Raw genomic sequence first — 12,403 nt, 5'->3', positions numbered from 1 at the left:
AATATGAACGTGTTGCTTTTAGGCGGGTAAGTCCCCTCGCAAGCGTTCAAGAGAAGGTGGAACAAGCTCCTGGAAATGGGTCTTTACCGCACATTTCTCCTCAGGCTGCGCCGTCAGCACTTCCTGTGGTCACCTTCTCGGGTTCACTTCTACGTATTGTCCAGGACCCTTCAGCCTGCTTCCCAGGGCGACAGCCCTCACCTGAAATGCCTCATGAATATTCATAGCTAATACTTATTGCACCCTTCCTATTGCTCGGTGCCTGCCATGCTGTTGTGCTCTCCCTGCGTTCTTTCATTCCTTTCTTGAAACAACCCAATGATCAGATACTCCGATAATGATCCAGTGAGTAGATAAAACATGTGAGGTTCCAAAGGTTATATAACGTCCCCAGGACCTTGCAGCCAGAACCGGCAGAAGCAGATTTTACGGTTGTGCTGACCTCTGCTGCCACACTTGCTGCCTTCTTTCTTTCTCTCTCGGAGAGAAAGTGGGGAACCACACTGGCACGTCCCCCAGGTGCCAGAACAGGTGGCCCAGCTTGACACACCTTTTTTGAAAGGTTGTCAATCGCTGAGATTTAAAAGCATTAAGCTTTCATTTCAGAATATTTGGAAATCAGAAAAGAGAAAGAAATCACCTCTAATGTTGCTGGCTTTATATAATTATTATTAATTCTAAAGTATTTTTATTCAGGCCTTTTTGGCACATTGTACATTTCCTTATAGTACATTCATTCTTAACTATCATGATGTTTTAAATATAAATAGAATTTTCATACTTACATTCAGATTTTAATGACTCAAATGACAACGTAAGATCTGTAGTGGTTTGAAGTGAAAGAGGCCTAGTAAATGAGTGAATGAATGAAGGAATGCTTGGCTTTCATGTGTGGAATATTACATGTTTGTCACTTTTGTTTGCCCTGTGTTTAGAGAGGAGGTCCATTCTTCTAGTTTAGGTTTTGTATCATGAACAAACAGTATCATGAGCAAAGCACGTACTCTTCCAACTCAAGTACGTTTTACCTGTTTTTCCATGTCATAGTCAAAGCCACACCCCCTGCAAGTTTTTCTTGGTTTCCAAGCCCATAATGGTCATTCTCTGTGCCAGTCTTTTCAAGCACTTTCTGGCTGCACCTCACATTTGATGTTCATCTTATTCTCTGTCTGCGAGACAATATTTTTAGTCTGTTTTCTAATACTTTTTTCTATCCCCAGCACTTAATCCCATGCTTTCTTCATGATGTCACTTTTATTTTTTTTACCATTTGGTCTTGGAACCAAATTGTTATTAATCAGTTTCTCTCAGATACTAGAATGATTTTAAACTCGCCTTTCCATGTCTTGTAGGTTCCTGTCATTGTAACCATGCCAGAAATGACAGAGAGTGAGACTCCTACAAAAAAGCAGCACAGGTATGTAACCACAGTTCAGAAATCACACAGTCTCAGAAGGTGAGAATCAGAATTAGTTCCTACTCTGTGGAATAGGTAGTCCTAAGGGAGCTTTCATTTGGATGCCTAGAAAACCATTACTCTTCAAAACTATGTGGATAAATAGAAATTGGTTTATGGAAAGTGGTACATAGTTAAAATTTATCTGTCCTCCTTATGCTTAAAGTAATGGAACAAGTATAATCCCAAATCTGTTTAGATATTTAGTTTCTCCTGAAAATTCTTCTTGCATACAGTATTAGTCCTTGTAGATCCTAAGTTCACTTAGGCTGAAGTCAGTTTGAGTGGACATTTGTGACATGAGAAACCATTAATGCCAGTATGTGTATCGGTAAAACATTATTTCTGGTTCTTTGTATAACTCCACTTCTTGATTTCTAGCATTTTGGCCAGTGTTTCTGTTCAGAAGTATGCGCCAATGCTTCCATTAATACTAAAATCACTGTTCACTTTTCTTACCAGATAGTTATTGGAGAATGTTTATATATTAAGTAGTGATACCTGGAAGGGAAAACTGATGTTTTTAGAAGATAAGCTTTTAAGAAAATTTATGAGTTTGGGAAGTCTAAGGCAGCGGTCCCCAATCTTTTTTGGGCCACGGACCGGTTTAATGTCAGAAAATATTTTCACGGACCGGCCTTTAGGGTGGGACGGATAAATGCACAAGATAAAATTATGCAACCGGTGTAAAAACTGTGGTATTTTTAAATATAATTGTTGAACTTACGAGACAAGCATCAAGAGTGAGTCTTAGACAGATGTAACAGAGGGAATCTGGTCATTTTTAAAAAATAAAACATCGTTCAGACTTAAATATAAATAAAACGGAAATAATGTAAATTATTTATTCTTTCTCTGTGGACCAGTACCAAATGGCCCACGGACCGATACCGGTCCGCGGCCCGGGGGTTGGGGACCTCTGGTCTAAGGTACATAACTGTGAAAGATGGCTGAAGTACCAGCTGTCAGTGCGTGAATGCTGGTGGCTGCCATGTTTCCCCTCTGGGGATTCCCACATTCCTTTTACGGTTGCCTGTCTCCTTCACACACTCACCCTCCCTCGGCCCGCGGCCGGGGCAGACAGCGGACATCTACTGACATATCGCTCAGAACTGACTAGCTCCTTTATTACATATTTCAAATAAAGTTTTCAGCGATTGGTTTACTTCCTGACCAATGGCTTATGAGTATGGAAAAATAGAAAATTGTAGTGACTTTTAGAAATTGTAGATTCTAAATTTATATTGATGTACCTTCAGATGGTTCCTTACTGATGCAAAAAGTACAAATTCATGAAATCTATTTTGATGGTTCTCAAAATATAAAGTGGTGAAAATGTTTTTCTATTATTTTCATGTTTCTTTTATGTACTCTTTTTGTTTCAGGAAGAAAAACCGGGAGACCCATAATGCAGGTAGAAACAATTTAAATTTTATGTGTTAACATTTTTGGATTCAAAATGAAATTATACTAGTTGATTATAAGGTTTTATACTATAAGTTTAGAATCAATATTCATTCATTTTAGGAAAGTATTTTGTTATTGTTTTTAATTGACAAAACAGCCCTGCAGCCCATGAAGATGGCTTGCTTATCATCTTCAGATTTATTGCCTATTTTGATAATTTAAGGATTAATATACCCCTGGAGCTAGAGTTTTAAGTGATTTCACCCACTGAGTGATTTTAGCATTCTAAGTAATTCCAGGTATACTTTTCCTAAATAGAATGAAGAGTATGTGTCTTTGCAGAGATCACCAAGGGGCCTGGCTGCCTAGAGAAGTAGGGAAGAGATGAGCAGCAGGATGGAGATCTTAAGGGGCTTGAAATGTGTACAGTCTATTTTTTTTTCTTTTTCTTTTTTTTTTTGAGAGAGAGGTGAGAAGCATTAGCTTGTAGTTGCTTCATTTCAGTTGTTCACTGATTGCTTTCTCATATGTGCCTTGACTGGGGGGCTCAAGCCGAGCCAGTGACCCCTTACTCAAACCAGCGACCTTGGGCTCAAGCCAGTGACCTTTGGGTTCAAGCCAGTGACCATGGGATCATGTCGATGATCCTGTGCTCAAGCCTGCGACCTTGTGCTCAAGCCAACCTGAGCTCTAGCCGGTAACCTCAGGGTTTTGAACCAGGAATCTCAATGTTCCAGGTCAACGTTCTATCAACTGCACCAGCATTAGTCAGGCAAAATGTGTACAGTTTTAAATTAAGTTATGGAATCCTCAATTACAGGAAGAAATGTAGTAAATAGTTAATTTTATCTCAAACATCAAAATTATAGGCCAAAGCCAGATAAATATTTATAGAAGTAATTGTGTATACATTTACAATTTGGTACATTTTCTAACATTTCATTTATTTATTTTGAGAGATGGGAGAGGGAGGGACAGATAGGGACAGACAGGAAGGGAGAGAGACAAGAAGCATCAACTTGTTGTGGCACTTTAGTTGTTCATTGATTGCTTCTCATTCGTACCTTGATGCGGGGGCGAGGCGACTCCAGCTGAACCAGTGACCATTGCTCAAGCTAGTGACCTTGGGTTCAAGCTGGAGACCTTGGGCTTCAAGCCACCGACCTTTGGGCTCAAGCTAGCGACCAGGAGGTCATGTCTGTGATTCCACGCTCAGGATGGCGACCCCATGCTCAAGCTGGCAACCATAGGGTTTCAAACCTGGATCCTCAGCGTCCCAGGTTGACCCTCTATCCATTGAGCCACTGCTTGGTTAGGCTATAACAATTCTTTTCTTTTTAACATTTATTTTTCATCAGAGACTTTATTGAGATCTTAAAAAATTAGAAGTTAATTTCTATTATCTATATTATAAATGATATCTTCCTTTCCCTAAGGAAAGGACCGTAGGGAAATTTTTTTTTTTTTTTTATAATTTTATTTTTTTAATGGGGTGACATCAATAAATCAGGATACATATATTCAAAGATAACAAGTCCAGGTTATCTTGTCGTTCAATTATGTTGCATACCCACCACCCAAAGTCAGATTGTCCTCTGTCACCTTCTATCTTGTTTTCTTTGTGCCCCTCCCACCCCCTATCCCTCTCCCATTCCCCCCTCCCCCCCGTAACCACCACACTCTTATCAATGTCTCTTAGTTTCACTATTATGTCCCACCTGACCGTAGGGAAATTTTGTCTGTGGAGAGGAGGGATGTGATGAATGCTGGTGGGATGTTGTGGTTCCCCAGAAGGGATTTTGCTGCCTTTGAGTTCCCCTTTATCACTGTGGGTAAAGGGTCTTTATATCTTTGGGGTTTTTTTTATCTCCACACATTAAAAAATCTGCTTCTAGATAACAACAAATACTATTGTTAGAGAATTCAGAAGAAAAGTGCTTTAAATTTTTTTTTTTTTTTTTTTTTGGCCATACAGTATAAGTAAATGTAATCTTTTTTTTTTAGCTATATGACCTAAATGTTTTATTGGCATCAACTGTCATATGGTACAATAAATATGTCCTCTTAGTAATTTACTGAGAATGATTAGACATCATTGAAATGGATGTTCTTACTGCTAGATTATGAAACCAAAATTATATATGTTGCAAAGCAAGGCCTACCTGTGCTACCATCTGAATGGTCATCCTTTTAGAAGCTCTGGAATCCTTTGTTAGGAAGGTTTTAGAAAACTTTCTAACAGAAAATAGGACTTATGTCTCTACTAACAGTGTCTTATAGAAATCATTTAGATAATCTCTTGTACCCTGTTGACCCTTCTGTACAACCTTTAAAGTTGTGGCACATAAGCCTGGAACATTTCTCAGTTCGTTGAGAAGTTTATGACCTAAATGTTTAGAAGTTTCAGTTACTCAGTTTCTTAGGTGGGAAGAAGCCTAGGTAGCCAAAGAGAACCATCCAGACCCCATATAAGAAAACCAAACCATTGACCTTTGTTTGTTTGTTTGTTTTTGTTTTTTTTTGGGGGGGGGAGAGAGAGAGAGAGAGAGAGAGACGGGGGGAGGAGCAGGAAGCATCAACTCCCACATGTGCCTTGACCAGGCAAGCCCAGGGTTTGAACCAGCAACCTCAATGTTTCAGGTCGAGGCTTTATCCCACTGCACCACCACAGGTCAGGCTGACCTTTGTTTGTTTTAAGTTGTAACCAATAATTGTTTCCATTCCATAAATGTCCTCTAGTCATCCTAAAAGGTGTTTTAAAGTTTTTAGTCTGTCCAGAAAGGTCTCATTTGCTATAAAGAGGCAACTTTCTAGTAACTTAGATTATTAGTGGGTTCTTAAAATTTGGTAATTAAAATCTCTAGTAATTACTTGAAATATAATATGATAATGGCCTAACCATAATACAATATTAGAAATTTCTGTTTATAATTTGAATTTAGTTACTATAGATCATATTCTTTAAAATGCTAATTGAAAGTATTGCTTATATCAATTTTCATAATTCTAGACTTAAAATTATAGCATTTTTAGAAATCTTATTATAGTAGATACTATCTGATAAGATTTTCTTAGGTTTTTCTTTGCCTAAAATTTCTTTACCTAATGAAACAATTTGGCTGTAGGTTTGATAAATGGATTTTCCCCCCTCTTTAGTGGAGAGGCACAGGAAGAAAAAAATCAATGCTGGGATTAACAGAATAGGAGAGCTGATCCCATGTTCCCCTGCACTGAAGCAGGTAAGAAGTCCACTCGTTTTTTTGTTTGTTTGTTTAAGATTTTACTGATTTTAGAAAGAGGAGAAAGAGAGAGAGAGAGAAATATGGGGGGAGGAGCAGGAAACATCAACTCATAGTTGCTTCTCCTATGTGCCTTGACCAGGCAAGCCCGGGGTTTCAGACCTCAGCATTCCAGGCCCATGCTTTATCCACTGCACCACCACAGGTCAGGCAGAAGTCCACTTGTTTTTATTCATAACTTGTGAACAGATAATTCCCTGTTGTTTCTATGCTCAGAATGATTATTTTTGATCCCTGTCATTAATAGTTTTTGGAGATTGTCTATAATTTTTCATTTGATTAATATTCCTTTAAAAAATTTTTTTTCATATAGCTATGTTTAATTCTTTCCACATTCCCAACAGTCTTCTAGTATAGTTTTCTACATGATCAAACGGACCATATAATTTCTAGATCTTTAGATCTAGAATTTCTCAGTCCCATGGTTACAGTTGTATGTGCAGCTGTATTTACCAAACATTTCTTTTATTTTCTGCCAATTATGTTTTTTACTATCCTAAATTCTTACCTAGAATCTTCTAAGGATCTCTGTTTTGTTCTTCATGTCCTATCAACCTCTACTAAAATCTTAGCTTATTAAAGCTGACAGTTAATGAAGATAGTTTTTTTTTTTTCTTTCTTTATTTTTTTTTCTGAAGCTGGAAACTGGGAGAGACAGTCATACAGACTCCCGCATGCGCCTGACCGGGATCCACCCGGCACGCCCACCAGGGGGCGACGCTCTGCCCACCAGGGGGCGATGCTCTGCCCCTCCAGGGCGTCGCTCTGCCGCGACCAGAGCCACTCTAGCGCCTGGGGCAGAGGCCAAGGAGCCATCCCCAGCGCCCGGGCTATCTTTGCTCCAATGGAGCCTTGGCTGCAGGAGGGGAAGAGAGAGACAGAGAGGAAGGGGGGGGGCGGGGGTGGAGAAGCAAATGGGCGCTTCTCCTATGTGCCCTGGCCGGGAATCGAACCCGGGTCCCCCGCACGCCAGGTCGACGCTCTACCGCTGAGCCAACCGGCCAGGGCCTGAAGATAGTTTTTTATTTCTCCTGATAATCAGGGTAAAGCATACTGTTTGAAAACAAAACAAAACAAAATAATAAAAATGGAAACAATATGGAAGGTGCAAAAAAGTTTAAAAAAATAAATTGACATCCCACTCCCCAGTTATAAACGCTATTAAAAGTGTTGTAACACGTCTCTCTAGATGTTGCTTTATGAATATATATGTGTAGTTTCATAACCTGCTTTGTATTTTTACTCAGTGGTACACAGTGGGCTTGCTTGTAGATACCTTTCTAATATTTTAAGAGTTACATAGTATTCCAATCGGTGGGATACAGCCAGTTCGCACGGGTTCGGCAGAACTGGTACTTAATTTTTTATTAAGTTCGGCGAACCAGTTGTTAAAATGGCACTTGTAATCAGGGTTCCCTCTAAGGTGGGTGCCTGGGCAGCTGTCTCATGTGGAAATCACAAATTTACATTCTTTACTCTTCCATCGTTCATCAGTGTAACAGCATATTCTAAGCACCCATAGTTATGTTCATTCCGTCTGTAGATGAAGAAAATTGCAAGTAAGGACGCCAATCAAGAAGCAATATGGAAATATCTTAAATAACTGTTTTATTGTTTTTTTGTCAGGTATTATTTAATATTTTAAAACTCTTTCTTATAATCTAGTTTTGTGTACCTCTTTTAATGTTCTTATTTGAGAATTAAATGCATAAAATAATAAAGTATTTTTTGGTATATCATTTTTTTATACTTAAAACAGTCATTAGGGCAGAGAACCAGTTGTTAATTTATTTGAATCCTGCCACTGATTCTAGTGTAATGGGATATCATCATTTATGTTAGCTCTTTTTAATTATTCTTTTGTATTACAGTATCTTGTGGTTTTTATTAGCATTTCCTTGAATTTAAAGAGGTTTTACAGTAAAAAATAATAATAAAAATAAATAGATTTTAAACTAGTTTGAAAAACCTTTTTTTTTACATTTTCAGTATTTGTATCCTCTTTTTATGTAATGCCTATTTTAGTTTTTGTCCTATTTTTCTAGAGGGTTTTCCTTTATTAAAAATATTTATTAAATTTATTGATGTGACACTGGCTAATACAATTATATTTTAATTAAGTTAATATATGTAAGAATTAATATATATACACAGCATATAACACTAAAAAGCTTAAAACAACAAACATTAGTCTCCTTTCTACTTCTTCCAAGTTCTTTTTTTTCCCCCTTCTTTGCCAAGTAAGAGGAGGGGAGATAGACAGACTCCCACATGTGCCTCGACTGGGATCCATCCAGCAACATTCCCATCTGGGGCCATGCTTGTAACCAAGCTATTTTTAGTGCCTGAGGCAGAGGTTCCACAGAGCCATCTTCAGTGCCCAGGGCTGATGCACTCAAACCAATCGTGCCATGGCTGTGGGAGAAGATAAAGAGAGTGAGAAAGAAGAAGGAGGGAGAGGGGTGGAGAAGTAGATGGTCGCTTCTCGTATGTGCCCTGAACAGGAATCGAATCTGGGACATCCACATGCCAGGCTGATGCTCTACCACTGAGCCAACCTACTGCCAGAGCCTACTGCCTCCAAATTCTAATATAGCTTCTTAGAGGCATTCTCAACTGGTTCTTGTGGTTTTTACCTTTATATTTCAAACTAACATGCTCATATTACTATATCTTATTTTTCATTTTATATATTATCTGTTGACTTCCTATATATATATCTGTTGACTTCCTATATTATCTGTTGACTTATATATTATCTGTTGACTTCCTGAAGCTTTTCCCTTGGCTTTCTCTTGTCTAATCCTCCTGATATAATTCTGTTACAACTTTTGATTAAATTGGCATTCAGTTTTTGTTATGAAAACTGCCTAAATGTTTTTTGTGATTGAGCCAAGGAGTATACTGTATTATTTCATTTCATATGTAACTTCTGGTTTTTAGGAGTTAATAATTGCCTCATTGTTTTTCATTTGGTTAATTTTCTATATATTTCTCTTTAATTTTTTCCACACTTCCAGTAGTCTGTTAGTACTGTTTCTACGTGGTCAGATATACCACATAATTTTCATTTTCCCTTTTTTTCCTTGACATACTATTTCTGGAACCCTCTGCCCTTCCTCTTCAGTATCAATTGGTTGATCTCCTCCAACTCTCCTGTTTTTAATTTCAGCTCTCATGTTGTTAGACAGATGAGTTTGTAAAATTTGTTTATTTTGAGTTTGCTCACTTTTAGTGTTAAAATATGGCGCTGGGCAATGCCAGGTATGTGATCTGTGAAATTGCAAATTACATTCCTGCTTGGGAAGGACCATTGTCTTGCTAATGTTTGCTGGAGGAGAGGTTTTAGCACTGGAAAAGTTTTAAAAGAAAGGAGAAGGAGAAAGAGGGAGAAGCCATTTTTGCAGAGTTTGTGCAGAAAGTTTGAAGAAGGAGATGGGGAACAGAGGTGAGGGGCTTTTGTGAGGTCCGCTGAGACTGATGAGGCCTTTGATTCTAGGAAAGACTGGAGAAGATTCTCTTGGTTGTGGAACCGGAGAATGTGTCAGTGGCTTGGGAGTCCTGTGTGTTTGCTCATCAGCCTGTGTGAGACTTAAATAAAGGAATGGCCCACCATTTTTTGGCTCCACTGTTTCTTTACTGTCTGCCTGAATCCAATGAGAACCTGCATGTGAATGGCCACGATGGCTGGATGGCGGTGACTACTGGCCATACATATATTTTTAATTTCCAAGAGTCTTTTTTCTCATTCTTTTTGTTTCTTTTCTTGTCACATGTTTCTTTTCATTGATACAATATCATTTCATCTCTGAGAATGTAACTGGGGATTTTTTAAAAAATTTTATTTTCTGTGTTGACTTTGTTTCTTCTGATTGTTTTTCTCTCCCTTTGCCTTTATGCTTTCTCTGTCTTTATGTTTAGTGATACTTAGTTGTTTTTTTCATACTTGAGAATGAGCTGTTAAGCTGAGTTGCCTGTTGGTGGCCCTGACTGTTGAGTGATTAGGTGTGAATTAGTGTTGTGAAACTCAAAAATATCAGTATCTTTTTTTTTGGTGGTGGTGGGGGAGTTAGCTATTTCTTTTTTTCCAGAGCAGACTCCGTCTAGGATTGGGAATGGTGGGAAGAGAGTGAGGCTAGTTGCCATTATTCTGGAAGCTGGATGGGGGAGTGAGTGCTCAAAGAACTCATATTTTAGGACGCAGTTTTACTTTACCCCGTTTTCAATGAGGAGCCTCATCTTGTTCACTTCTGTGCCTGGTATCCCTGAGGCTGAAATTCTCTAGATATGTTTCATAGAAAATGAACTCATCTCCCGTGATTGGGGCAGAAAGAGGAAGTCATCCAGCTGCATAGAATGTGTGGGTGTGGGCGGGTGCGGGCTGCTGTTTTTTTTTTTTTTCCTGAAGTGAGAAATGGGGGGGAGATAGACAGACTCCTCATGCACCTGACTGGGATCCATCAAGCATGCCCACCAGGGGGCAATGCTTGGCCCCTTTGGGGCATTGCTCCACTGCAGTCGGAGCCATTCTAGCTCCTGAGGCGGAGGCCATGGAGCCATCCTCAGCGCCTGGGCCAGTTTTGCTCCAGTGGAGCCTTGGCTGCAGGAGGAAAAGAGAGAGACAGAGAGATAGAAGAGGGGGAGGGGTGGAGAAGCAGATGGATGCTTTTCCTGAGTGCCTTGGCCGGAAATCGAACCCAGGACTTCCACACACCCGGCTGACGCTCTACTATTGAGCCAACTGGCCAGGGGTGGTGTGGGCTGCTGCTTATTATTACATAAGAAGAATCTTCCTGCCAGTCCCCTCAATTGTAACCCCATCCCCCTCACCTCGCCTTCTGTGGTAGCTGGACTTCCCAGTACGAACTTACCCGGGTTTTCAGAGGGCCAGATCAAGTTGCTTGCTTCTCAACACTAGCTCCCTTGGAAAGGTCTTACACTTCAGTTTCTTTTCATTCTCCCCTACAGGGTGCTACTTAGTCTTGCATAAATGTGTTTTTTAATATTTTAAAAACATACTTTGTGTTACTTTAATACAACAGCAAACTTAAGGGTTGACACTATGTCTTTTGACTGATTTTCTTCCTCCACATCTCAGTGTATAGTAGCTGTTCAGTAAATATTTGTGTTTGCCTGGTAAAATCTTATTTTCCTGCTCTTGGCTTTCACTCCTATGGTTTTCTCAGAAAGGAAACCATAGTCATTTTGCTTCCTTGGTGACCTAGAATGTGCAATGGAAGTCAATATTTGGCTCCCAGAAGCTGAAGAGATTAAGATTTTCTTCACTGTTGCTACACGTCCCCACCCCTGTCTCTAGTAGAGAGGCAGTAAGTGGGCACTATTGGGTTCTGCCTTTGACTTGACTCTTGATTTAAGAAAGGACAATATCAGTTTTCTCTCTAAAGTGCTTCTTGGATTATTTTGGGTCCTTTTGGGACTCAGTCCAAGGAACCCAGAATTGTGACTTGCTAAACCAAAGCCCTAACTCACTGATTCCTACATGAAAAGAGCTATCTGATAAAATACTGATGGTATTTAATCATGTGCATATGAGACTAGAATTTAAACATGCACTGCAATGCTTCTCAAAATATTTTTAAAAATTTTTCAATTGCAGTTGGCACTGCAACATTTTTAGTAGCTAAAGAATAAAAAACCAAAGTGTCTCTAACACAGGTTAAATATTTATCAGTAATAGACTAGTAAATGAAATAAAAACAGCCTTCGGAAGGTATAACATAGATATAGATCTCTAAATGCTATATAGAAGTAACTCCAAGATAGATTTTAAATTTTGAAAAGTAACTTACTGTTTATAGTATCCTTCTTTCTGGATTTAAAAATATACACACATATACACACAAATACACACACATTGCCATAGAATATTTTGGAAGTGTACACAGGTAACTACAGTGATTGCCTCTGGAAAAAGGTCAGAAAGGTTAAAGTCAAAGGAATGTTAGTTTTCATTATATATCCCTTCAGATTATTTACATTTTTTTATTTTTGCCATATGCACACTTTATATTTTCAATTTTTTAAATTGCTAATGAAGAGTAAAGAATAAAACAACACTTTGACATAAAATACAGTCTTTTCGAAGAGCTTAGGAATGGGATATACCTGGAGCATGCCACCAATACACAGTCAAGTGACATTGTTTCTTAGCCTATTATTTGGAGTAGTTTGTAGTTGTGATTGACAGAGTAAAGAATAATATAAAAATCCAAAATCTCTA

General features: G+C 38.8%; 1 protein-coding gene across 2 annotated transcripts in view; it reads left to right on the top strand.

Moving 5' to 3' along the window:
• USF3 (upstream transcription factor family member 3) overlaps positions 1-12,403 on the top strand; it is a 50,518-nt gene that overhangs the window by 21,742 nt on the left and 16,373 nt on the right. For both annotated transcript variants that reach the window (XM_066241620.1, XM_066241621.1), the window contains 3 exons: positions 1,353-1,417; positions 2,842-2,870; positions 6,020-6,102. In XM_066241620.1, the coding sequence (XP_066097717.1) occupies positions 1,371-1,417; positions 2,842-2,870; positions 6,020-6,102 (159 nt within the window). In that variant the 5' untranslated portion in view covers positions 1,353-1,370. The remainder of the gene's footprint in view (positions 1-1,352; positions 1,418-2,841; positions 2,871-6,019; positions 6,103-12,403) is intronic.

Source organism: Saccopteryx bilineata, chromosome 8 (assembly GCF_036850765.1).
Source record: "Saccopteryx bilineata isolate mSacBil1 chromosome 8, mSacBil1_pri_phased_curated, whole genome shotgun sequence".
Taxonomy (NCBI): Eukaryota; Metazoa; Chordata; class Mammalia; order Chiroptera; family Emballonuridae; genus Saccopteryx; species Saccopteryx bilineata.
This window is presented reverse-complemented; position numbering and strand designations above follow the sequence as displayed.